The sequence below is a fragment of the Lontra canadensis genome, unplaced genomic scaffold (assembly GCF_010015895.1).
Source record: "Lontra canadensis isolate GAN:19392208 unplaced genomic scaffold, GSC_riverotter_1.0 scaffold15, whole genome shotgun sequence".
In the NCBI taxonomy this organism is placed as follows: Eukaryota; Metazoa; Chordata; class Mammalia; order Carnivora; family Mustelidae; genus Lontra; species Lontra canadensis.
The window spans coordinates 21,816,247-21,844,103 of record NW_022631009.1 but is presented as its reverse complement, the minus strand read 5'-3'; the positions used below and the strand labels follow the sequence as shown (position 1 = coordinate 21,844,103).

Below are 27,857 nucleotides of genomic sequence, written 5' to 3'. Positions count from 1 at the left end.
GCCTATTCTCATGCGTGGTCTTGTAAAATGCAGTTAAAATAAATTGCGCCTCTGTTCTCCAGCTCTTGACGTAGAAACTGTGTTCACTTTTCTGAGGGAGGGATTGTGGAGGTCTTTGTGGAACGAGCCACGTACGTCCACTTTAATCCTTTTTTCTAAATTAGACACAGAAACCGTATGGTTTGTGTTGATCTTAGGAATTGACACCAAGTTGACACCAAGTTGTTTTATTCTTTCCTGTAAGATTAGCAGTACGCAAACCCTTCCAGTCTGTAAAGGGAAGGACCAGTCCCATGAGCTGATCACAAAGAATGACTCCGATTTTATCTTTTGGGGTTTTGGCCCAAAGTAAGTGGAGATTGAAAACCATTAGGTGATGTTGACCGAGGGGAGGAGAAGTTTCTTTCCATTCTCCTTTTTAACATTTGGAACCTCTTTGTTACATCTCAAAATACTGCTAATGTGGAGTCCAAAGCCGTGGATTGGATGATGAGGAAGAGTTTAGGGGGATGTGGCAGCTGGGGGTGCTGTCCATGCACCATGCTCCAGGCCGGGGACGTGGAGGGCTTCCAGCGGGCTGTCCGGCCACACCCGACCACAGGAGCCGGTTCGGAGCCTCCTTAGAAGTTTCCTTTGACCTGATAGTTAATCAATATGGCCAGATGGTAGGACTTGATCTTCTTTCTTTCTTTTTTTTAAAATGCTATAAATACCTACTAGTGTAAAAGATTCTGCTCCTTGAGAAGTAACATCAGCAAAAAAATGCTCTGTATGAATAAGACTATTTTATTAGGTTTTCCCTCCTTGCCTTGTGTAAGCCCCTTAGTGTGGTCCCCCATTTGCAGTGAATCTCAGTGTCACAGGCGGATGGAGAACTACTGACTTCTGGCTTTCTGTGCAGTAAGGAGGGCACAGTTACATTTCCAAGCCTCGCGAATCTTCTCTGACTTGACCTTTCACAAGTTACTGTGGAATTACGAGCACACTGGCCTTTCTCTACACACTGTCACTGTTTCATTAGAAGTGGGCTAGGAAGTGTGTAGTGGCCTTAAATAATAACGGTCTGCTTTAACTGATTGCTTTTTAATAAGCATATCTGGTTAATGCCTAAGGGGTCTAATCTGGAATGATTAATGAAATTTGTTAACAAGGCACTTTTTATTTGCAGCCTCCGAATTTTCCCTACAGAGATGATATCATGTCCGTGAATCCTACCTGTTTGGTCCTTATTATTCTTCTGTTCATCAGCATTATCTTGACTTTCAAGGTAAGCGTGAAGATTTTACTTACAGCCTAGATACTGTTAAGTGTATTCATGAATGCTAAGAAAGTAAGCAAACTTTTGTTAGTTCTTCATGTTGCTTTAGATTTCTGAACTGCCTTTTGATTGCCTAACAGTTCATTTCTTCTCTTACCTGTGTGAGAGAGAAATAGTAGCCACGTTCCTGCCAACCAAGGGTTACTCCAAAATCCATTTGGAGGGGAATACATTCACCACCTTAGGTAGTGAGTTGGATACTGCAATTGCCGTTACAATGTGTGCACATTGTTCTGTAATTTGTTTTTACAATGTAATATAGTCTTTTTTTTTTTTTTTAATTTATTTGACAGAGATCACAGGTAGGCAAAGAGGCAGGCAAAGAGGAAGGAAAGCAAGCTCCTTGCTGAGCAGAGAGCCCTATGCGGGGCTCGATCCCAGGACCCTGGGTTCATGACCTGAGCCGAAAGCAGAGGCTTTAACCCACTGAGCCGCCCAGGGGCCCCTACAATGTAATATAGTCTTAACAGTGTTCTCTCGCAATCTGGTATATGAATTTATCAATATTTAATAAATTACTTATTTTTGGACATCAAGACGGTTTCTGCTTTTTCACTCAATAGTGCTATTATTTTTTTTACGACATCTTTCATATACTCATGCAGGTATTTCTTCCAGACAACATTTCTTAAAATTAGAGGGTGTGCATAATTGGAGGGCTTCTTTTGGGGTGTCTGACGGCTCCCCCCAAGATGAGGTGACCAGCACCCCAAGAGCACTGTTTGCTACGCCCTCAGCAGTTAAGTGCTGCCTCCTCTTTTTCATCTCTGTGAACCTGATGATAAAAACAACACTGCACTTGGTGCTTGTGTGCTGCTGCGAAGTAGAAAGTTTCTAAATCATTACTATACTTTGAACTTTTAATTCCTAACATCTTTTGTTGTCTTTATGTTGGCCTAAAATTACCCAGTTCTTAAACAGCCAAGCTTCGATAAGCTCAAAGAAGCTGCATTTAGAGAGAATAGTCTTTTGAAGCAGATAATAGGAAGAGGAGTAAAACGATGATCCATTGGGAGTCGTCTGAGTCAGCATTTTCCCCATGAACTGAACGCGTTCCTACTGTGTTGCTCAGTGCTCGGGATGGGGGCGGATTTTATACGTGCATATTGAGGCTTCCTGCCCCTCCAGTTCGCTCTCCTCACCCCAACCTTCTGGCTTCTCTGTGGGCCCTGAATACGGTCCCTTGCCCTACCTGGCAAAAGGTCGCAAACTCTCAAACCCCTGTTCCTGACAATTTGTCTTCCAAAGGCAGACTTTTTTTTTTTTTTTTTTTTTTTTTTAAAGGCAACTTTTTTTTTTTTTTTTTTTTTTTTTTAAAGGCAGACTTTTCTTTAATTTCTGCTTGTTTTGGTCCCTCCCTCATGCTTTCAAATTGCGTGTATATCTTATTGCAGATTTTACCATTTTTACATGTGGGAAGGTTGGTTGACCACACTACTTTCTGCCATTACCAGCGCAGAAGCCAGAACCTCCTAGTGCTCTTGGAGGCATTTTAACTTTGTAGGTGTTTTCCTTTGTCTTTGAAATGCTTTACCTTGAGATGTTGAGTCAGAGTTCACTTCTCTCATTGCTGTTTCTGTCCGTGTGGCCAGAGCCTTGGTTTTTTTCATTTAATAACCAGCAGTAATGGTTAAGAAAACATGCTGTGGGGGTGACTGTGAAGTTTGAGTGTACTAGTGGTTGAGAAGATGCAGCATTCATTTTTTTTTTTTTCAATAAATATTTATTAAGGGTCTCCCATGTGCCAGGCCCTGTTCTAGGTACTAGGGTTAGGTTGTGAGTAAGAACAGTGTCTGCCCCGTGGTGCTTTTATAATAAATTGCAAAACACTTAATTATAATGATCGAATGAAAGGTACAATACAGCCCTATCTCTAGCCTGTAGGAGATGCGCCCTTGTCTCAGTAGTTCGTCACTTAATACCTGCTTACTAACCAGACTGCATTTCCTTGAGAAGGTAGACTGTGCCTTAAGTTTTACCATCGTCCTAGCGTTATGCCGATGCCTTGCACTTAGAGACTTGGTGATTATTCATTTAAATAAATGAGTCTACATGCGGTGATTGCATGTATCAGTTTACCTGATTAGTGGGTCTTGTGACCTAAATTCCCGGGTACTGGTTTTTTTTTTTTTTTTTAAAGATTTTATTTATTTGTCAGAGAGAGAGGGAGAGAGAGCGAGCACAGGCAGACAGAATGGCAGGCAGAGGCAGAGGGAGAAGCAGGCTCCCTGCAGAGCAAGGAGCCCGATGTGGGACTCGATCCAAGGACGCTGGGATCACGACCTGAGCCGAAGGCAGCTGCTTAACCAACTGAGCCACCCAGGCGTCCCTCCCAGGTGCTGTTTGATAAAGTTTATCACCACACGGGTTCCTTAGGAGCCCAAACCAAAAGATGATTTGTCACTGCATGTTTATTTGGGAAACATACTAAATATTTAATTCTCTTGAAATGGAGTAAGAGGACAGAAATGTCAAGAAAGAAAGAAGGTCATTGATGTAAGTTACTGGGTTTTTAGAGACAATAGGCGAGAGGGTTTCTCCCCCCCTTGCCGTGATGAGTAAGCGAATGCACATGGTGGTGTCGGGAACCCTTGAGAATGCTGGCTGGGCTTGTGAAGCCTCTGCCCCCAGGTGCCTCCCCTCTGCCGTTTAACACTTGCGTTGTAGACATGTCAACTGCAGAGGTCTCACCTGGCCTCAAAGAGTAGCTACTGCTCACTGCTAAAATCATGGATGCCTGTAGTCTTCTCACAGAACACATAATGAGTACATGCAAACATTTGTTTTCGTTTGTACTGAAGTTCTCAGAAAGTCTAAGGCTCTTGTTTTCTCACTAAAGGAACGACGGCATTGAGTAAACTGAAGGTTTGAGTAAAATGAACATATTATGTGCATCGTTCAAGAAATAACGCCCTTCCTGTCTCTTTTCGTCATTGCTGATACCCGGTTTAGGATTATTGCTGTCCAGAAACATTTCATAAAGTACCATTTTACACATTTTCATCTTCACATCATCACAGAGTATTTAAATATGAGAAATAACCACCATCAAGGATGAGTGCAGCCTGAGACAGCATTCTGAGTATACAACGGATTATTTTACCTCAGTCTTCCAAGAAATGTCAAGAAATGTTGACAGGCATTCCTTTTGTCCTTTAACATCTTTTTTGTTACAGAACAACTTTGTTGCGATGTAATTCATAAATCATAAAGTTTACCCATTTAAAGGGTACAATTCAATGGTTTTTAGTATATTCACGGAGTTGTGTGAACCCAGCTCTGTGGTAAACAGGGTAACTTGAGGACATTTTCATGATCTGCCATTATCCCTCATCCTCATCACCCCCAGATCCCCAATGCCTGACAACTACTAATCGACTTTCTCTCTCTATAGATTTGTCTGTTAGGGACATTTCATATAAATAGAACTATACAGGGTGCCAGGGTGGCTCAGTTGGTTAGGCGACTCCCTTCAGCTCAGGTCATGATCCCGGAGTCCTGGGATCGAGTCCCACATCGGGCTCCCTGCTCCCTGGGGAGTCTGCTTCTCCCTCTGACCTTCTCTCATGCTGTCTCTCACTGTCTCTCTGTCAAATAAATAAATAAATAAATAAAATCTTTAAATAAATAAATAAATAGAACTACACAGTATGTGGTCCTCTGGGACTGACTTGCTTTGACTTAGCATATTTTCAGGGTTCGTCCATGTTGTGTATCAGGATTTCTTTCCTTTTTACGGCTGAACGTATCCACCCCATGAATATACCACATTTTGTCTAGCTGATCATCAGTTGATGGACGTTGCCGTCACTTCCCCACTCTGGCTCTTAGGAATACCGCTGCTTGAGCATTCGTGTACAATAGTGTGTGTGGGCACATGTTTCCTTTCTCATGGGCATACACAGAGGAGTGGAACTGCTGGGTCATATGGTCACTCTTTAACCCTTTGAGGAGCCACCAGACTGTTCTCCAAAGCATCTGCATCGTTTCACATTGCCACCCACAGTGAACGAGGGTTCCAATTTCTCCACATCTTTACGTTTTTTGATCAAAAAAGTGTAAAGTAGGAAAGGGATTTTGATGTCCTCTAATTCTAATCCACTCCTAGGTGCTCAGAGTGGAAGGGCAAGAGGCTCATAGTCTGCATGTCTCTCATGAACTTGTGCTTTATCCTTGGCTTTATTCTGGGCATTGATTTTATTGGTCTTCTCTGGATATTTTAGTATGAAGATGGAGATCATTTAGTATCCTCTATTGACCACAAAGCAAATTTATATGCTGTGAATGTTTTTTCTAAAAACTAACTTGAATGTGATTAGTTTCATCATATATAATCATGTAGAATAAAAATTCTGAAAACGGAGATTAAAAATATGATGAGAGGAGCGCCTGGGTGGCTCAGTGGGTTAAAGCCTCTGCCTTCGGCTAAGGTCATAATCTCAGGGTCCTAGGATCGAGCCCCGCATTGGGCTCTCTGCTCAGTGGGGAGCCTGCTTCCCTCTCTCTCTCTCTGCCCGCCTCTCTGCCTACTTGTGGTCTCTCTGTCAAATAAATAAATAAATCTTAAAAAAACAATGTGATGAGGGGCGCCTGGGTGGCTCAGTGGGTTGAGCCGCTGCCTTTAGCTCAGGTCATGATCTCAGAGTCTTGGGATCAAGTTCCGCATCGGGCTCTCTGCTCAGCAGGGAGCCTGCTTCCCTCTCTCTCTCTCTGCCTGCCTCTCCATCTAATTGTGATCTCTGTCAAATAAATAAATAAAAAATCTTCTAAAAAAAAAAGTGATGAAAAATGGGTTAACACGTGGATTGATCTGTGACATTGAGGGCAGCAAGTGTTCGTGGCAACTGTGCCTTCCAGCTACATTTTTCTCCTGCTCTCCCTTGTCCCCTCCACCACCGCCTACCATCTTGGGGGAGGGCTGCTGTGATAGAATAAGCTACCAGAAAGTTACATACCAAACATTTGTAATTGTAAAGAGTTCTTGATTTAGTAGAGTTACTATGTGCACTTAAAAGTTAGTAAATAAAAGTTCTGTAATACGGTTTTCTGTGTGGGGGGACTGAAAATTGTCTGAAGTTTGGAAATCAGAGACCTAATAATCACTGCTCACTTACAGGGTTACTTGATTAGCTGTGTCTGGAACTGCTACCGGTATATCAATGGCAGGAACTCCTCTGATGTCCTGGTTTATGTTACCAGCAATGACACTACGGTAGGTATGAAGTCATTAAACGTGGAGATCTCCACGCATCTACTGTATGACGGCTTCTAGATGCTTCTAGTGTGTTTGCTCTATTTTTACATTGTTGAAACAGACTTAAATGAGCTGCTTAGTCAAAAGATTGTGGAATGAAATGTGTTTTATTTTCCTTAGAGGATCTTAAAATGTAGATAGCTCATGTATTTTATTTAAATAAGTTCTGGCTTATTTTTAAAAATATTACAGATGGATAATACATGTACTTTCCCCATATTTATGTATCTCAAACCCGATTACTAAGCCAGGGTATAAAACTCTAGATACCAGTTCGGCTTAGTATGACTGCTGTCTGACTTGACATGTGAATTGGAACCCAGAAATGTGGTTGTAGAGCTAGAGAAATGAGAATAGCAGAGGATGCTACATTTTTAAGTTTTGCTCTGTTCTTAGTTGTTCATACTTAAAATTTTTAAATCTATTTAATATGATTATGGAAAACATGTCTTTACTGGAAGAGTCCTCAAAGTCATTTGTCCCTTATATAGATTATCTTAAACTGTCTGGCTCATAAGAAAAGTATAAGTCCTCTAGGTATTAACCTCTTCGTGTCCCATCATCTTTGTGTTCAGCACGGTGCCTGATACAGTGCTTGGAACAAGTAGGTGCTCAAGGAGTGGTTAATGGAAAAATGACATGAGCGTGCGGGATGGCTCCTACTGTTCAGGATTGGAGGGGATATAGAACGGACAGCACGCATGGAAGGGTAAATAGCAAGGGCGTGTTAAGTCTAAACCAGAGCAGAGTTTTACATATTTGTTCTGTTTTTTAAATTGTGGTGAGTCACTCTGTGACCTCACTGAAATAATTTAACCTGTCCCTGACTTGATTTCTCTGTATATAAAATGGGAATAAAACAGTTTCGTTCCTTTTATTACATACACATGTGTATCAGGTGATACACTGAGAACATTGTGGAATTTCTGAGAGAAAGCATGCTGCACGTGAATAGTTCTTCATGTTCACCCAGCACGTCCTGAGTTGACTTGCATGTGTTTGAGCAGTGGTTTAAGAATAGGCTCTGCCACCACCAGGTGCACAAAGCCCAGCGTGTCAGACACTGAGGTGGCTCTTGGGGTGGGGGTGTTGGTTCTGTAGAATCCTGTGTTCTGATCACAGTAAACACATGTTTTCCTTCAACCCTTTAAAGAATTCCTCTTGGTCAGTAAGTCTCTTTAAAGAAATAGCTGTTTGTAATGATCACAATTTTGGTAAAATTACTGGCTTAAGGAACGTTTTCCTTCATTCTGAGTTTCTGGATATTTAGTTACCTGTAAGTTCTTTCTTTCTGCCTTTTTTCTTAAACAAGAAATCCCAGGGTACATTTATTGTCCTGCTGATGTAACGAGAAATCTAAACCAAGTTTGAGGTTTTTGAGTCTGAGGAATCAAGAGAGTTGCTAAACAGTAAAGATGCATCAGAATGTCACCTGAATGTTGCAGTTGTGAGCCTTGAGAAGTGTCGCAGGGACGATAATGCCTGTGCCTCACACGTTAGTGTTAGTGCGCTGTTGGGGGCGGTTTGCTCACGGCTTTCTGAAGGGTCATGTGTATTTTTTTTTTTTTTAAAGATTTTATTCATTTTTTTGACAGAGATCACAAGTAGGCAGAGAGGCAGGCAGAGAGAGAGAGAGGGAAGCAGGCTCCCTGCTGAGCAGAGAGCCCGATGCGGGACTCGATCCCAGGACCCTGAGACCATGACCTGAGCCGAAAGCAGCGGCTTAACCCACTGAGCCACCCAGGCGCCACGGGTCATGTGTATTTTTAACGGAAGCCAGGTAGAAGGGCTGAAAAGGTAAGAGTTGTATAGATAGACCTCCAGATCCAAGGATACTCTGAAATTTGTGGGAATTGGGGTGCTGAGAGAATTTAAGAACCATGAGTAAATCCTTAAAATGCATCCAACTTGGCTTTTTAGAGGAAGCTTCTATTTTCTCTGATTGAAAGATTCAGAATTAGACGTGGAATAACAGGGAGGTTTTATTCAAACTAACATAAACTCAAAATAGTTACACTTTTCAACTGGACTTCCCTAGCTCCTCTAATAATAGACTTTTTTCTTCAGAAAAGCTTCCAGGTTGCAGGTGATTTGGAATCACTAGAATTTGGGACCATAGACTCAAGCCAACTGTGATGGTTTCCTGGTGTGTTGACAGGAGGGGCTGGGGAATTGTTCAGCAGTGGTTACTGGTCATTATCTTCTTGGTCATCATGCTCTACCAACTTGACATTTTTAAGACCAGAAACTGAGTTGCTGATAATGTTTCTACTCTCAAAGTTCCCAGTGAACCTTTCTTTTTCTCTGTGTGTGTGTGTGTGTGTGTGTGTGTTTCTTAAAGAAGCGTATTCCTGGGGAAGAGAGATTATTTCTCATAAGTAGGTTGTAATCTACTCCAAAATGTAGGCTAAATATACCACCCGAATCTCAGCTCTTCTGACAGTATTTTGAAAGATTAAAAAAAAAAAAAAAAGATAATGATGTTGTGCTTTATTTTTTTTAAAGGAGTCCTTATTATACCTAACATAATAATTCCTTAATAGCATAAGATATCCATTAAGTGCTCATATTTCCAGCTGTCTCATACATGTTTTTCTAATGGTTTAGTTTATTTTTATTTATTTATTTATTTATTTATTTAAAAGAGTTTGTTTATTTGACAGACGGAGATCACAAGTAGACAGGCAGGCAGAGAGTGCGGAGAAAGCAGGCTCCCTGCTGAGCAGAGAGCCCGATGTGGGGCTCGATCCCAGGACCCTGGAATCATGACCCAAGCCGAATGCAGAGGCTTTAACCCACTGAGCCACCCAGGCGCCCCTCTAGTGGTTTATTTTATTTTATTTTTTTTTAAAGATTTTATTTATTTATTTGTCAGAGACAGGGGGGGAGAGAGCGAGCAAGCACAGGCAGACAGAGAGGCAGGCAGAGGCAGAGGGAGAAGCAGGCTCCCTGCCGAGCAAGGAGCCCGATGTGGGACTCGATCCCAGGATGCTGGGATCATGACCTGAGCCGAAGGCAGCCGCTTAACCAACTGAGCCACCCAGGCGTCCCTAGTGGTTTATTTTAAATAGGAGCTATGGGTCAATCTGTATTTTAAGATCTGTATTTTGTTACGGAAACTAGTTTGTCTACAGACTACATTTGTCTGACTGCCTGAAATGTAGTCCTCTGTATTCCCAGTAGATCAGCGCTTGGATCTGGAGGCTTCCCATACTCCTATCCACCACCACCCCTCCCCCACCCCCCTTTTTTTTTGCTGCAATATTACTTTATAATTGATCATTTGTTCTTCCAGCAAGAGGCAGATAATGTCTGGCTGATTCTGTCTTGGGATGTCAGCAGCCATGAATATCTAACACCTGGATTCAGTGATTCATTAGGGTTTGCAATAATAATTACATGCCATCACTCCTTGTTCATTCATTAGCTGGAATATTTCTATAAAGAGAAACTTGCCCTCATACGTGATTTGCTTACCCAGTGGTACTTGTGACCTGGGTGAATATACTTGGTTTTGTTATTTATCAGTTGTCCCAATGGCGAGTTGGTCTGTCATTCTCTAATGGTGACCACTGAAGGTTTTTTTGTTTGCTTATTTGTTTTTATGTAACACATGAAGTCATGAAAAGAGGTCTATTAGGAGAAGAGCTGGGGGTGTCCAATTGAAAAGTAAACTATCTTGGGGTGCCTGGGTGGCTCAGTGTGTTAAACCTCTACCTTCGGCTCAGGTCATGATCTCAGGGTCCTGGGATCGAGCCCCACATCCGGCTCTCTGCTCTCAGGGAACCTGCTTCCCCCGTCTTTCTGCCTGCCTCTCTGCCTACTTGTAATCTCTCTCTCTGTCAAATAAATAAATAAAATCTTTAAAAAAAGAAAACTATCTTGATATATTTTACCAGTAAGCCTAAAGAAAACCTTAACGTATTATTCCATACCCTTTTGAGACTTTCAAAGGGAAAATAAAAGCTTTCTCTAAAAAAGCTAGTACATTTTAGTTAATATCCTTATTGATGCTCAAATTGTACTATTTTTGGGCAGTGGGAGCCTCTTCAGGTCGGCCCCCAGATCTTTTGACAGAACCATGGCTGCTTGGCTGTCTGGTTGACAGGATCCTTGATGCTCATCTTGTCCATTTATAATCCCAGACCCGGAATCAGCCATTTCTTCAAGGAGCACTGCTTCCTTTAGGTGGAGACCATATCTAGCTTTTCAGGGTCGGAGAACATTCTTTTTAAGCAGGGCTCCACATGTTCGAAGACTGTTTTGACTCGAATGAAAGGAGTTAATACTTGCATTCCAACTTTAAAACTCTAAATATACCAAAGCCACAATCTGAGACGCCAAGTGGGGGTTGGAATGATCTAGTTCTGTCATTTTCCCTGGTCTTCATCGCTGTATTAAGATCCTCATAGCATGTAATAATGTATGCTGCTCTTTTGTCCCTGTCTTACTGGGAATCCACACTGACATAATATGTTGCCTTTCACTTCCTATCAGATTCTAAGCCAGATGGCTTTTCTCCCAGGCTGAATAGTCTCAGGGTGACCTCTGTGGATGCATCCTCTGGGGGCTCTTGTTGGTAGAAAATAAATGTTCTTTTTTTTCCTCCTCTAAAAAAGAACACATCATTAGCCGGATATGTAGTTTCTCAAACACTACTGAGACAGAGGATGGATGAGTTACCAGATATTGGAATCATTCCCTGGGTTAATCTAACCTCCAGTTTCCCAACTAAACCGTAGCAAAACCTTGGAAAGCAATGCTTAGGACATAGGGTCGAACAAACTCTATTAGTTCATAATGCTCTATGATCTTCGGTATTTTTTTTTCATGGTGCCCATAGGTCAAACGAAATACCTAACTGTCCATTGCATTTTAAGTAGTCAGGTCCAAACAACTTAAGAGTAGAGGTGAGTGTGATACCTGCCACGTCTTGCTGTGTTTTCCTTGGAATTAAAAAAGAAATCCCACAGTGCCCCCTTGAGTCGCTGCATTCCGTTACAGGGTACCCTAAGCACCCTCCTTTTAGGACATCACGGTAGAAATCACGCTCTGAATATATATTATGTAATACCACACTCTCTCCCCTGCCTCCACCAAAATTTGGCCCTAAGAGGAAAAATGTTAAATACCAAACATGTAGATTATAGAAATAGATTTTCTTCACATTAAAATTTATGCAAATCGAGATTTAAAAACTCTTCTAATCTGTCTTGCTAATACTAGTGAAGATTGGAATCCTAGTAATACCCAGTATTTAGTTAAATCCCAGAGTAGGGAACCACGTGATTCCTTTGGAGTTGGAGCACTCTAAAAGCAGTGAGATTACTATTTAGCCAAAATGGCATCTCATTGACTTGAGTAATGTAGGAAAATTCCTATTTAGGGATAAATAGGAAAATCGTAAACTTCGTAGAGCCTGTTTCGTCATGCCGTTTTGTGGGTGCTAATCCAGATTAACATTATATACGAGTTTATTGTGTTGACTTCAGAAAAGTATTTTGCTGTGTGGCGCCTTGCTTTGAGTCTGAGTGGTTGAAGAACACAGTTAAGAAAATGGCAGTGGGGGCACCTGGGTGGCTCAGTCCGTTGAGTGTCTGCCTTCAGCTCAGGTCATGATCCCAGGCCCTGGGATCCTGCCCCCTGAGCCCACATCAGGGCTCCCTGCTCAGTGGAGAGCCTGCTCCTCTCTCTCCCTCTGCCCATCCCGGCCATGCTCTTTCTGATAAATAAATAAAATGTTAGAAAGAAAGAAAAAAGGAGGTGGGGGGGAGTCACTGACCCAGTGGAAGCCAGATTATCTCCCTGGTAGGCATTTCCACTGAGGGACCTGAGATTAACAAAAGGCTGACCTTGGACTGTCAGAAAAGCCACAAAACAAATTCCTGTTGGGCTGAGGGGGTTGGGGGTTGGGTGGGATTTAGTAGTGATCCTAACAACTTTCAGAATTTGTGCATAAAAAAAAACTACTGCTTTTTTTTCCTCCTCCTCTTGTTTTTTAAAAATCAGGTGCATTTCTGCCTAGGTTGGCTATGGTTAGAAACAATTTCCTGACAATGTAACATGAGTCCCTTTATTCTCCCCCTCCTCCCTTCTGCTGTAGAGAGAGGTAAAGGGAAGGGAATAAACTAATTGCCAACAGGAGAGATTTTTAGTTAGACTTCAGAAGAAGGTCTTTCATGCTGGAGAAGCTAGACTGATGGCAAGATGAAATCACCTGATTCCTGTCTTGCAGATTCTTTTTTTTTTTTTTTTTTTTTCTTTTAAGATTCTTGAGGAAAGGTCATCACTTTCAGAAACAGTTTGAGAGGGCTTCCCTCAGAAGACGAGTTACTAGGGTGGCTCTCAAGCTCTCTTCAAGCCCTGGCCATTTCGGATTCATTAAACATACTTCACTAGCAACACATACCTTTCATCATACCTCTGCCTGTAACAACCAGAGGGTCCAGAAGCATTGGGGGGTTGGAGAGGGCAAGGTTCTTTTTTAAGATTTTATTTATTTATTTGAGAGAGAGAGACAGTGAGAGAGAGCATGAGCAAGGAGAAGGTCAGAGGGAGAAGCAGACTCCCCATGGAGCTGGGAGCCCGATGTGGGACTCGATCCCAGGACTCCAGGATCATGACCTGAGCCGAAGGCAGTTGTCCAACCAACTGAGCCACCCAGGCGTCCCAAGAGCAAGGTTCTTTAAGAAGAGGACTTTCTGTAGAGTTTGAAACAGTAGCCTGTGGGTTAGACTCAGAAACTTCTGGCATACCACCTACTGGAATCCAAAAAGGGGGATCTTACTTTTCATTTCATGAAATTTCAACGGTAGATCTCCTTTTGCCTTGTAACTTAATAGTTTGTGTGATCTCTCCTCCTTAAGCTTCCCCCACCCAGCCTTTAATTTTAAAAGGCCAAGACAACTGAGAAGTTGATAGAGATTTGGTAAAATCTCAGAGCAGCAGAGAGAGCAGTTAGGAGACGATCTCCAGAGTTAAGGTTCCTGTGAGGATGGAGATGCTCAGGGTCTGAACAGGGCAACAGTTGAGAGAGTGTGAGGAAGAGGGGAAGGATTTGAGAGAGCTGGAAGAGGTAGAAATGAAAGTTGATCATTGAGGGGCTGTGGAGTGAGATGATTCTCAGGGGTATCTCTTGTGTATGACTGTACCTGAAACAAAAACCCCTTACTCTGAGGCTAGGACAAGACCTTGGAAGTTACCTGCCCAGCCACCTTGCAGTGCGCTGTCTCCACAGCTGTTCCCACAGAGGCCATCTCTGAGGGCTGAATAATTCCAGTGATGCTCTGTTTTTTGCATCTGTTAACACCTCCCCGGTCCATGGCTTCGGGAACACAGCTTTTCCCCAGACACTCGAGTAGCGGTCACCATCTGCCAGGCTCTAAGCTGGGTGCTTCGTGTAAATGAGCTCATTTTGTCTCTCAGGAGCCCTTGAAGAAGGTTCTCCTAATCCCTGTATACAGGAGAGTGACCCCCGGTCACTTCCCAAGATGACAGGGCTCACGAGTGGCAGGAGGAACCCTGTGCCCTGAGCAGCCTGGCTCCTGTCTGTCCTTACACACCTACTTCCCCCCCTAGACTGTCGTCTGCTGAGATGGCAGCCAGGACCAGGGCTTCTCAGCACCTGTGCCTGGCACGGGCCTCCCTGGGGCGAGGAGTGAAGCAGCCTCACAGCTAATTCTCAGGGAGAGTCGCAAACTTGAGCAGCAGTAGGACTTTTTAATTTCGCTCGCTTACTTTTGCTTTTTAGCACAGTGGAAGGGATGGGAGGGTGACTGAGGAGAGTCGGAAGAAAAGCACAGGATAAAAGGAACCTTTATAACAGCGAGGCAGCCTCCTCCTCCAGAGTCGTGCTGCTGAGCAGTCCACTTCTGGTGATGCAGCCCACAGCATCCTCCTGATTCCTGCTGTGTGCACACAGCTGCAGGGGTGCCCACCCGCCGGTCCGAGCGGAAAAGGCTGGTGCACGAGATTTCCTTCTGAAAGCTCTTGACCTGCTTTCACGTAGTTTCCACGGCTCTAGCTGACATTATATGACATTAACTCTGCTCATACTGCTTTCCTCCATTAGTAAAATACAGCACTTTATTTTTTTTTTTAAAGATTTTATTTATTTATTTGACAGACAGAAATCACTAGTAGGCAGAGAGAGAGAAGGGGAAGCAGGCTCCCTACCTAGCAGAGAGCCCGATGCGGGACTCGATCCCAGGACCCCGAGATCATGACCTGAGCCGAAGGCAGAGGCTTAACCCACTGAGCCACCCAGGCGTCCCAAAATACAGCACTTTCAAAACCATCCCGGTGTGCTAGAAATTATCTGTGACCCATACCGCTTTTCAGTCCTTTCATCCAGCAAGCATCTGGACTGGTCACTCAACACATAGATACTTGAAACCTAAAAGTTCTGGAAGAACACTTCAGACAAACCCAGTTTTCCTTGTGACCTTGGATAAGAGGATATTAATTGTTTAACTGTAGCCCTTCTATAATAATATTAAGCAAAAGCAACTTACAGTAGTTTTATGGTGAATTGAGGATATAGTTAACCTCTCTTTTCATTGTATTTTACTGTAAAACACGTACAGAAGTTGACTGACTTACCACTCATGTCTGTAGTAGAGTTCATGCTGATTTTTTACTCGAGGAACAAAGGAGACATTGGATGTTTTTTTTTAACTTTAGAAAATGTTCTGGGTATATATCTTAATGAAGCAATAAGAAAAATGTATAAGATGTCCGTGCAGCAGCATTTTTAACAGCAGAAGTATCAAAGCGCATTGTTTAATAACTGGGGAGTGGTTTGGTAAAATAAGGGTCCATCCCCTTGACAGAATGTCTTTATTATCATAGAAATTATTAGGAACTACAAATGTAGTAACGGAAGAAAGGCTTGTGATGTTTTAAAAAGCGGAATACGGAAGTTTGTGTATTGCAGTTAAGAGCTAGGAAGAAACGAAGCTTATAGGCACAAATTAGATTGTAATAGAAAATTAAACACTGATTGATTGGATGCTGGAAATCAAAGCAGGAGACATTTCTCCCTTTCCACGGATGAGAGGGAGGGAGAGGAGCATGTAGGGAAGGGGGAACTGGGTAAAATGGGAAAGAAGATGAGATGTGAGGTAGTGAGCAGTTCCTACAGCTTCCTTGGCAGCCTCTGGAAGGAACGGTGTAGAATCGTTAAGGAGATGGTGCGGTAGGTGGCGTCTCACGTTCAGGCTGGGGGAACACCAGGGAAGCAGGGCTGTTTTTCAGAAGGTTACCGTGGTGATGGCCTGCCAGCCATTTCTTCCATCTCCTCTGTAGTTAAATTAGGTATTTTTATTTTAGAAAAAAGTATAGGCTTTTAAAGATGTATTTATTTAGATACAGTTATTTAAGCATTAGATATATAAGTGCTCAGAAGGTTTTTAACGTTCAGTTTGAGCTGCTATATTATTTTGGTTATTTCCAGACCAAATACCTCACTAGTGAGAGTTTTTGACCCAATTTGAACTATTTGAAGTACGAGTTCTATATTATGAGTATAATCTATAAAAGAATTTGAATTCTCTGCTGAGAATTAAGAGAAATAATGACTTCCTCTTATAATACCAAACAAGTACAATTTATAGTAGTTTTGCAGTGAATTGAGGATAAAATCCTCTGTCTTGCTTTTGGAAATGATTCCGTTGGCTGGCAGGGCTCGGCAGGGGGATTTCTCACTAGAACCTCCCAAAATCTGCTTACCTCATCTCCTGGTGTGTTGGATTCACTGGATACAAGATGCCGCCAGTTGTAAATTGCACCGTTATTTTAGATGCTGTCGATTACAAGGCAAAGCCTAAATTCAGATGTTCAAATGTACAAAAACAGGTACCTTAGAATTTTAAAAATGGAGTTATGTGTATGTCTTCGTTTACTTATATTATTGGTGAGGATATTTAAAAAGTTTGAAAATAGTTATTCTAGATTCCTTAAAGATAACTCAGACTTTCTGTTTATGATAATCCTGTGCCAAGTGTCCAAATGGTTATTTCAGTTAACTGTGAAGACTTGTGAGACCACTACCTCCCCTTTGCTGTGCGGTGTGCATAAAGGCAGCTCCTCTAAACAGGCAGGTGTGGTGCGACCAATTTAAGACGAGCATTTAATTTAACGGCTGCCTGTTTTAAACAAGATACATTGTGGACTGTTCTGGGGTTTAACAAATGGTGAAGAAGAGAAAATTTTGACTTCCTGTGAGTAATCGAAATGGACCTTTGGAAGAGTTCCCTAAGTGCCTCTAAATGCTGAGGTGTTTGTAAGGCTGTGTAATTTCACATCTGACAGTAGCCGGTTTCCAAGGGCCGAATTGAGGGTAGTGCTTTCCCTCAGAACAGGCAAAGGCGAACTTTCTTTATAAAGAGCCAGAGAGTCAGTATTTCAGGCTTTGTGAGCCATATGGTGTCTGTCGTAACGACTCAGCCCTGCTGGTGTAGTGTGAGACCAGCTGTAGATAATCCATACGTGAGTAAGTGTGGCTGTGTGCCCATCGAACTTCATTTGTGGATGCTGAAATTTGAATTTTACATAATTTTCACATATCACAAAGCGTTTTTTTCTTTTAAACCATTAAATGTTATGAACCGTTCTTAGGTCGCAGACCACATGAAAAACAGGTGGCAGGCCAGAGATGTTCCACAGAGTTGCCAGACCTCTGCCTTAGTGGGAATTTCAGCCAAGTTTTCTAGGCATTTGTAGGACAACTATTTGAACCATCCCGAGGAATTTAATGGTCCTGGCTTTTGGCCTTGAAAGACCTCCGAGTTGAATTTTCCCCTCCTACAAGTGAGTTGGCAAAGAGCAGCCCCTAATCCTTTGGCTCTTGCAAAGGATATCTCTTTCCTGAGAAAGTTAAAGTTCTCCCATATTTCTGATTTTGTCTATGGACAAAATGAATCAGGCTTATACTTAACAAACTATAGTAGAAAATCAATATAAGAATAATTTGCTTGTAAAACAGTCACTAAAATTTTGGAAGAGAGTAGTTAAAGCTGTTACATGCATTGTCATTCACTTTTTTACAAGGATTTGTTCCATAAATGGTTGTTTTAGTTTACTATCAAAGAATAGTACATACTTTCCCCTCTCTCTCTTTCCTTCCCGCTCTTCCTTTCTTGCTGTATCCATCTCTGTGTCTAGCCATCCATTCGTGTATGGAATGAAAACTTTATATCCCAGTTAATTTCCATTTTGGCTATTTCTGGGTCATTCTGACACTTGGAGTGTGTCCAGTACCACAGGCCATCTCATCGTTCCATAATTGCATGGGATAAAGAGTTGAGCCTCCGTCCATGCCTGTACTACTATCCACTAAGCACGTTGCTTGGATTTATTTCACTAATCTTGTAAGAGAGAGACGGTTATGGCCCCTGTGTACAGATGGAGAAAAGTAAGGGTTTAAGAGGTTAAGTGGCGGGCCCGAGGCCTTGGAGCTGGGATGGGTAGACCCACATGGTCTCCACAGCCCAGGCTCTCAGGCACCACCCCAGTCAGCGCCAGGCTTCTCGATACGGTGGCAAAGAGGAAAAAAACAGTGTTTGTGTGGGACGGTCTTGTGACTGGACATCGGCTGAGAAGGTCCTTGCTTCCCCATGGAAGAGAACTTCTGTTCGTCAGCTTCCTCCACTAGCAGATAACCCGTCCGCTGGTTCAGGCCTCGTCCATTTCGGTTCGTGTGGTGTCCTCAGTGCCGGCACACAGGGGGACCCACGCTCATTGACAAAATGAACCAAGGTATTTAACAAATCATCTCTCTCTCTCTCTCCTTGATCTCTGTTGGAGGAAATTGCTTAGGTTATGTGAACCAGATCAGCTCCGTGCCCATTTCCCCAACCACCCAGCGGTCATCCCCGAAAGAGCACTCCATGGGGCTCACTCCATTTCTTCCTCGTCGCGGTGGCCAGTGAGCCTGGGAGTCCTCACTCAGCTTGTTAACGTTTAGTCTTTAGTCTCTTAGGTCTTTTCGGCTCTGTTTTCTCTTCCATTTTTCTTCCCTCTCTGTTGCTGCCAGATTGCTCTAAATCATAAACCTGATTTGTCAGCCCCTTTCTTAAAAGTCTTGGGGAGTTCTGCCATTTCTTACTGCAGCATTTCTCAGTGGTGATGTCACCCACTTTGCTATGTGATAGCCTTTGTGACTCGTGGGGTAATACTTAAAATAAGTTTGCCAGTGGTTTGTTTTTTTTCTTTTTTACCTTTTCGGTAAATAGGAACAGATCTAGGATTACCCCTGCAATAACATCAATCTCAGCTGCTTGCGTTCAAAATTTTTCTTGAAACGAGAGGAGGGAGCAGAATTGTAACTTGGTCCTGCCAACTCTCTCTTACTTGTGAGGCAGCTTTGAGGCACTGTTAATGGATATGTTGAGGCTGGCTTTCGGGAATACCGGACCCTTTGCTTCCCACCCCGTAGCTCCCCAAAGGAGACAACACAAGAGAAGTCTCTGTTCCCAGTGGTATTTTCTGTAGTTTTTCATATTTTGTGGGTAGAGAAGGGCAGTTGATTTTGTAAACAGAATCTGTGTGTGCCAACAGAGGAGAGTTCTCATTACATGAGAACGTTACCAAAGCTCCCAACGGTCCCCCACAGCCCCCCAAAATGGTGAGGACCACTGGTTACTGTGAAAGAAGGGGCCACTTTCCTGTCAGCGTACAAGACCAGCTGGGATCATGCCTGTTGTTCCAGGCTCATCTCTGTAATGCCACTAATGCTCTTAGCTCTCCAGACAGCAGACTGCCTACACCTTTACCTGGGTGTCTAGGTCTTTCATGACGCACAGTTTACATGTGCCTTCCCCCACCCCTGGCTTGAGCGCAGCTAGGCTGACACGGGGCACCCTGCTCCCAAAGATAGCCTGTTACCTTCATCTCTGCCTCTCAGCCCCCTGCCACCGATAGGAGCCAGGATGTATGTGGGCCAAGAGCGAGTGCACGGATATGCTGTTTAAACCAGACCTTACTTTGGGTTTCAGAATTACAGCTCTGTGCCCACCCCTCTCGGGGTAAAAATGGCATCCATTTTTCATGGACAAAGAGTGGCTTTTGTCACCATTTAGTTATTTTGTTTAGATTTGGTAAAAGAGGAGATAGGAGGTAGGGATGGCAGATCCCGTTGTAGGGGGACGTGAGTGTGCTGTCCACGTCTAGCTTTGGAGATCAGAGGAATCCTGAGTGGGCTGTTGCCGGGGGAGGTTCTTGCCATAACCTTAGCTGCTTCATATTCAAGAACAGGAGTATCTTCAGGATTCTTCAGAGAGGGGCTGTTTCAGATAGCTGGTTAGTTCACTGACCTTCCCTTACAGGCCTTCATCTGGTCATGTGTTTGCTTCCACAAATAGGGCCCAAAGCAGCTTCAGTTTTAGCTTTGAACGTGTTCTGCTACTGCCAGAGCTGAGAAGGGGAAGAAAACTTCTTTTCTAGCCAAGTAAACAAATGTGTACATAGATGGCTTACTGGTATCACTTACTTGAGGAGAGCATGGAGCTGAACTAGTTACATAAAATGATAACTGGTTTTTTTTTTTTTTAATACTTTATGTATGTATTAGAGCAGGAGCGTGAGAGAGAGCACTAGTAGGGGGATGAGGGAGAGGGAGAAGCAGGGTCGTCCTGAGCAGGACGCCTGATGGAGGACTCCATCCCAGGACCCTGGGATTACAGCCTGAGCCAAAGGCAGATGCTGAACTGACTGAGCCCCCCAGGTGCCCCGAAGATAATCTGTCTTAATTATCTTGCTATAGTTGGGGGATTGCTGCCAGTCACTGAAAAACCCAAATGCCTGTACTCCATGTTAGGTGTGTTAACTCCCTTAGATCCTTACAACGCCGCCTGGAAGGAAGCCTGTGATGGTCTTCATTTCACAGATACCCAAACTGCGGTTCAGGCAGATTCAGTAACGGAGGACCCTAAATCACAGAGCTAGAATTTGAACTGAGGTCTTGAGTTTGACTGTCCACCACCATATTACCTCTAGAATTTGATCATGGCCACACATCTACTGAGTGATAGAACTCACATGTGAACACCCCTCAAGAACCAGTTCTGAGAAAGGGATATGGAAATATAAGACTGTCACCTTCTAGAAACTTTTTGAAGAGGAGAAAGGTAAATGTATATGAGACGGTTAATAGTATAGAATTATCGATAATTTAGTTGATAAATTACATAAGTGCTTCAGGAAAGTGATTTTGTGCCTTGAGTTCACTGGAAATGTGTGATTCTTAGGACTTCTAAAGATTTTATTTATTTGACAGAGATCACAAGTAGGCAGAGAGGCAGGCAGAGAGAGACGGGGGAAGCAGGCTCCCTGCTGAGCAGAGAGCCCGATGCGGGGCTCGATCCCAGGACCCTGAGATCATGACCCGAGCCGAAAGCAGAGGCTTTAAACCACTGAGCCACCCAGGCATCCTGATTCTTAGGACTTCTTAAATCTACAAGGAGTCTGGAAATCTATCATCGTAGTGTTTTTGCTCCGAGAACTTACTGTCCTGTAATTGCGTGGCATGACGATGTGGGAAGAGTGTCATCGAGGCTGGACTGTTTCAGATCTCCGTCTTAGAACTGAAGTTAACTTGGGCCTTGGGTTGTTTGGGTTTATATGGAGCAACGTAAGAAAGAAAAGCATTCCAGGAGAGGAGAGTCATGAGCCGGAGTGGGATTGGTAGCGAGGTGCTGTGCCTGGGAGGTCTGGGAGTAGATCAGGTCGGGTAGAGGCAGATACTGGGCTGAGCAGTTGGGTAGGACGGACCAGGGCGGGAGCAGCACAGAGGGTGTGGTAGCAAGTGAGGGAATTGCTCATTTTCCCATCACACACGTGTATCTGTGGGGCTACTTCCGGGCACCCTAGTTTTCTAGTTCCCACCGGTGCACGGGGTGTGCTGCATTGTGCTTTAATGTGGAGTTGGGAGCTCAGAGGACCGGAGAAGAGTCTCAGGCAGGGCTGTGGCCGGTCCCGATCACCGTCTCCAGGTGAGTACTTTGGCCAGCACCATATTCCCCCGTTGCTTTGTTTGTGTCTGTACTGCACGGGGTCCAAATCTCCAGGGATGGTTCTTTGAAAGCTCTGAATACTCTTCCCAGGAAGTAATTGCACAGACACACAATTTGGCCTGTTGGGAACGTCTGAAGACGTTTGTATGACTTTAACATGGGACAATTTGGATGATGTCATCTTTGCAACTATAGAGTTCCAAATACGCCTTCAGTGTGCCTAAGCTCTAATAGCGTAAGTCCCAACTCTAACCATAGTATCCAAAAATCTCCTCAATTTTTACCAATAAATAGTTCTTTTCTCTTGAGCATTTTTATCATTTCTTAGTATTTGATGGAATGAATTTGTTTTCCAAGCTTCAATCACTGGTGGATGTATGGCCAGCTGGAATTGCTTCTCTGTTAACATTTTGCAACCTTTGATGTTAATTTATTTCTCCCTCTAACTGTTCTATATGTCAGTGTAGCTAGGAAAATGAAGTTCACTCTGGTAACACTCTGATTATTTGTTGAGTTGAATTGAAATGACTGAGGAGTTGCCTTTCCCACAAGCACACTGTAACCGAGCAAGAGAACTCCCAGTTAAAGAGACACTCCAGACAGAGTCTAATCTTCTAATGAACCTCTGCCTTCTAGGTCATTGGCAAGAAGGATTTTTCCATCTGCAAGGAATAAAGTTACACTTTCACACAGTCACTCCATGGTTGAGCGCCTATTAAGACAGATTCCAAGGGACGGTACTTAGATTAGAATTTCATTGTATTGAATATAGCTTCAAGTAAAGTGGTTTGTGGCTGCGATTTGTAATGTGTCTTTGTTTGCCGACTCACTGAGTAGCTGCCACGTACCAGACAGTGACTTCAGTTTGAAGTAGGCTGTGACCTATATTCTTAGTCCTGAGAGATTACTTTTAGCCATTCATTATGAATGACTAAATTTCGAAAAGTGGAAGACGGAGTTTAACTAAATGCCAACTTCTAAAAATGTCAGAATAATCGGATTTCAACCAGTTTTGTTGTATGGCATCTTAACTAGCATGTTCTGTCTGAATTGACCCTACTGCAGTTTTCTCGGATTTCCAAGTACTTCATTGATCTTAGTAGAAAAGGACAATAGGAAGTGTTTCTAGTCAGTATCGACAGCCTATAATAGAGGAAGTATGGTGGCCCTGATGGCACCAACCCCTTCCTTGAAATTGTCAATAATATTAACATCATTTATATTTTAAAAAGATGACGTTGCTTCAGAATGTAAAACTTAAGACTCCATTTGGACAACTGTCCGTGAAAAGAGCATGAGGTACTGTGTGAAGACTGTTCTTCAGGCTGCATTTAATTTAGTATGTGGTGGTGAGGAAGCGGAGACAGGTGAGGTGGTCACAAGCCCTGGTGAAGGGACAGACTCTTCTGTCTGTAAGATGCCATACACCAGGCATCTTGACTTCGGGTAAAGAGTCCAAGGCTGTAGGATATTTGAGACAAAAGCCAATATTGGGATATTAAAATTACGATATAAAGTGAAACTTTAAAACAAGTTTGAAGGGGCGCCTGAAGGGGTGCCTGGGTGGCTTAGTTGGTTAAGCATCTGCCCTCAGCTCTGGTGATGATCCCAAGGTCCTGGGATGGAGCCTTGTGTCGGGCTCCCTGCTCAGCAGGGAGCCTGCCTCTCCCTCTCTCCCGCTTGTGCGTGTTCTCTCCCTCTCTCTCAAATGCTTTTATAAATAAAGTTTGAAGATAAATTGCAAGAAACCGTGACAAACTACCTCAGTGTGAAAGCAAGTCTGTTTTGACAAAAGGCAAAGCCTGGGTGGCTCAGTTGGTGAAGTGACTGCCTTCAGCTTGGGTCATGATCCTGGAGCCCCCTGGGATTGAGTCCCACATCGGGGTCCCTGCTCAGTGGGGAGCCTGCTTCTCCCTCTGACCCTCCCCCCTCTCGTGCTCTCCCTCTCTTTCTCGCTCTCAAATAAATAAAGTCTTAAAAAAGGCAAAGTTACAGTACTTCCTTTTCTTTTAAAAAAAATGTGTTTAATCTTTGTACATTTTGCAGAATCTTGAGTGTTGCATTTTGCTAGGGAAAGAGAATAAATTGGATGCAGCGGCTGATTTCACTCCCTTTTAAGTAGCTCCGCTGTGTTTGACGGTAATCTCTCCAAGGGTAATCGAAGATTTTTTTTTTTTTTAAGATTTTTATTTATTTATTTATTTGACAGAGAGAGAGATCACAAGTAGAGAGGCAGGCAGAGAGAGAGAGGGAAGCAGGCTCCCTGCTGAGCAGAGAGCCCGATGCGGGACCCGATCCCAGGACCCTGAGATCATGACCTGAGCCGAAGGCAGCGGCTTAACCCACTGAGCCACCCAGGCGCCCCAATAATCGAAGATTTTAATCAGGTAATTGTTTAATGAGGCTGAGGAGCATAATGCTGGAGCTCAGTCATGCAAAATTTAGTATTTCTAGTTTCGCGCACAGCTGTGCCTCTGGTTATAAGTTACTGTATCTAATGCGCGTGCGCACACGCACACACACATGCCAGTGTGCAGACGCAGGGAGGGAAGCTGTGGCTTTGTTGTAGAGAATGCACTCTTCTCCCTGGTCAGGCTGGGACCCTCACGGAGATGTTGCTGCCACACACTGGGTGAAGGGCCTTTGGGTGGAAGATGGGGCTCTGTTCACGCTCTGACCCCCGCCCCTCTCTCACTGGGGTCCCAGCAGGCGCTCTGCCTTCAGACTGCCCTCCCTTGGCCTGTGTGCTCACCTGTCTACCCGCAGCACCACCTCGTCTCTCTGGGCCTGATCCCTCTTCCCCAGACGCCTAAAGTGTTCCCTGTGTGTTCTTTGATGTCTTGTTCACACCCACGCATTGATCATGCCCGATTTTACAGCTTGCCTCCGGTCCTCTGTTAATCATTCTTTCTGCAACCTTCTCTGTTCCAATGACTGGGTGGTTTCTGTCTCCTAACTGGACCCTCACCAGTGCCAGCGTCCTCTGCCTGCAATGCCAGGCTGCACTTGCCCGTCGCGTGCATGTACAAAGTGTCCCACGCGGCCAGCCCAGGCGATGCTTCACTCATTCATTCCACCAACATCGGAGTTCTGTGCCCAGTACGCACTGGGCCCGACTCTGGCATTAAGAAAGACTGGGCTTCAGCTCAGCAGGGGCTCTGAGACTGGGAGAAGAGGAGAATAAGTCGTCAAGTAGGTTAAAGTAGAGAGGTAGGAGTGTGTGTGTATCTGTGTGTGTCTGTGTCTGGTATTGCTGGGAATAGCGCATGACAAAAACTTAAAAAACTTCAAACGTGAGTGTGTACCTCTGGAACCTAAAAGGATAAATAAATGGAAATGCAAACATTGATAAATATTTACTGTTTTCAGTGTAAGTGATGTCCATAATTTTGTTCTTTCCCATTTGTGAATGTTCTTTTTTTCTTCGCACAAAGCACTTGAGGTGGGTAAGGTTTTCATTTATCTCATCTCTGAATGCCTAAGGGCAGGGACTGACCTTGCTCTTAACTACCTTGTACCCACAGTGCCTGCCATCTAGTAGGTGCCTAGTAACTGGTAGTCGACTGAAGATAGGCTGATTATACTGAGTTCATATTCCCCGGTTGGTTTTTGACTCCAGAATCAGTCGGTGTTTTCTTAATGTTACCAGTTCATGAACCATTCCAGGCACTTGTTTTTGTACTTGAGATGTGAACAGGAAGGTTGTCAGCACAAGTGCTTGTTCTCTTTTGTTCCTCTTCAGCCATTTATGGATGTTATCCCCCATCTCAGGTGTGCGTCAAGCAGTGTTAACTACTCCGTAGACCTCCCAATCTCTGGCATCCCTGTATTACAGGTGTAGAAATGGAGGTGAAGTAAATTACTCGAGGCTCTGCTGAGAAAATGTGGCCGATCTCCCCATGAGTGGTTCCCATGTCAGTCAGGTGCCCACCCTGTTCGTGTGCACATGTAGACATCACCCAGAAGCCTTTTTCCTCTCAAAAGACAGTTGCTTCCTTTCTAGTCCTAGAGACACAGCCCTTTGGCCCTCCAGGTACTTGGACATCCAGGCTCATGTGAACAGGGTTAGAAAACCTAGAAAGGGCCAGAAGTCTCTTCCCACTTTCTCCTATAAGAAGTCGTCTAGGGGCACCTGGCCGGCTCAGTCGGCTAAATGTCTGCCTTCAGCTCAGGTCGTGCTCCCAGGGTTCTGGGATCGAATCCCGCATCAGACTTCCTGCTCAGTGGAGCGCCTGCTTCACACACTCTCTTCCCCTGCCCCGCCTCCCTGCTCGTTTTCTGTCTTTTCTTGCAAATAAATAAATAAAATCTTAAAAAAAAAAAAAAAGGGAAAGAAAACGTCTCCTGGAAGTGTGGCCGCTTGCTGGCGAGTTGAAATTTGGCACAGGTGATGACCAGTGACCAGCATTTCGTTCCGTGAGAGACCCGTTGCTGTGAGCGCTCAGGAGAGCGGTGGTGCACTTGAGCGCACTAACCCGGGTGTCCGCTGTGTGTCTTCTCAGGTGCTGTTACCGCCTTGCGATGACGCCGCTGTGAATGGGGCTGCCAAGGAGCCGCCGCCCCCTTACGTCTCTGCCTGAGCCAGCGAGCGGGGCGGGACTGAGCACAGCGACTTCAGTTCCGGACGTCGGAGCAATAGTCCTTTTTTTCACTTCTGGGATGAGCTCTCTGAGCTTCGTTGTTGCTGAAATGCTCCAGTTTTAAAATGTAGACGTTAAGTGAAACCCTCCTTAGTTTTAAGCATAAGCTGTGGCTAGAGCATGGTGATGGACTCAGTGTAGAGTCCTCGCGGGGCGGGGCGGGGGGGGCGGCACTGGTCTTCCATTGTCTTCCCCGGGGTTCCCTTCCCCAGCAGTCCGGATGAGCCCCCAGCGTCAGAGGCAGGGAATTCATCATCACACCTTCCCTTTGTGTTCCCTCTGTTTTGAGAGTGTAAAATAAAATGAGAATTAGACGATGCTTTTCTTAAGCCATTCCAGTGTTGGAGCAAACCTCTAATGACAGACGTAGGTGTCCCTATCTATATAAATAAAACGAGAATTTCCTTAAGATTCTTTATGACTTAAATTCAATGACAGTTTTGTATTTGCTGTTCAAGGATTCTGTCTGTGGGCGAACTTGAGACCTCTCAACAATTCCAGGCAGTGACCACGGCCGCTCTCTGACGGCTGGTGTTGAACACCCACGCCTGGGGTCACGGATGGGCGGGTCTCACCTGTGTCACCGGTGTGGAGCTGATGTGTTTAGTACCGCTTGGTGCTCCCTTTCTGCTGGTTTTCCATGCCCACCCTAGTCACTAAGGATTTGCCTAACAGTATGAAAAAAGATTATCTTCTAATCTCCTTGTAAGGTACAGCATGCTATTTTGAAATTCCGAGTATGCCCAGTCATCTGTTCAAATGTAAAACGGTCTTTAGAGAAATGAGGAGCGGTGCTTTTCTTGTGGAATGTTCTTATCGCGACTACCGAATTTCAAGGAACTTTTGTATATTCATATGTGCAAAAGTCACAGCTCTCCTGTTTTTCATTGCTGTATTCATTGTTGAGTGTGCTGTAAATGAAGGCTTTGCAATTAAAGTGAGATTTGCCCACATCTGAGAAAGTAACCTTTTGATTTTGTGGTGATTGTGCTTAGGGAACTTTCCTACTCATAGGTGGCCATGCAGACACAGTTTGGCCCAAGGAAGCACCTTTACAACTTGTTTCTCCCTCCCTCTCCCACCCACCCACCCACACACCCACACACGTGTGTGTGTGTGTGTGTGTGTGTGTGTGTGTGTGTGTGTTACCCCCTGTTTCATTGCTGATAAAATCAGAGCATCTCAGGCCAAGAGAAATGGATCCCAACAGACCTGAGCTTCTAACACTTCTAAACCCCACCCCTGCCAAGCTCAGTGTGCTCAGCTGTTTTGCATATGGTTGCTTTATGTCCATGATGTACTTTTAATAAGCAGTTCGGACTTTACTCCATTCCAAGGGAGATTAAATAGAGGAGGTAGGAGGGGGGAATTTTTATCCCGGAGACTCCGCCTCGGTGATTTCTTTTGGTGTATCTCCTTTATAAACTAAACCTAAGAAATTCTCTTCTGGGAGCTTTGTGCCCGTAAGATTCACAGTAAGTAATCATATTAAAAGCTGTTAGGAATGGAGTGTTTCCCTGATCTCTGGAAGGCTCACAGGACATCACAGTTGCTTGCTTGGACCTCCCTGTGATTTTCCAGCCCTTTGCCTGATAGTTTTTGTGTTACAGAAAATGGCACATGGTTAAGTAGAA

At 44.1% G+C, this 27,857-nt stretch overlaps 1 protein-coding gene across 1 annotated transcript in view; it reads left to right on the top strand.

Moving 5' to 3' along the window:
• Positions 1-26,365, top strand: part of LAPTM4B (lysosomal protein transmembrane 4 beta) — a 76,375-nt gene extending 50,010 nt beyond the window's left edge. Inside the window, exons 5-7 of the mRNA XM_032858637.1 lie at positions 1,169-1,267; positions 6,435-6,530; positions 26,086-26,365. Of these exons, the coding sequence (XP_032714528.1) occupies positions 1,169-1,267; positions 6,435-6,530; positions 26,086-26,163 (273 nt within the window). The 3' untranslated portion in view covers positions 26,164-26,365. The remainder of the gene's footprint in view (positions 1-1,168; positions 1,268-6,434; positions 6,531-26,085) is intronic.
• The last annotated feature ends 1,492 nt before the right edge of the window (positions 26,366-27,857 follow it).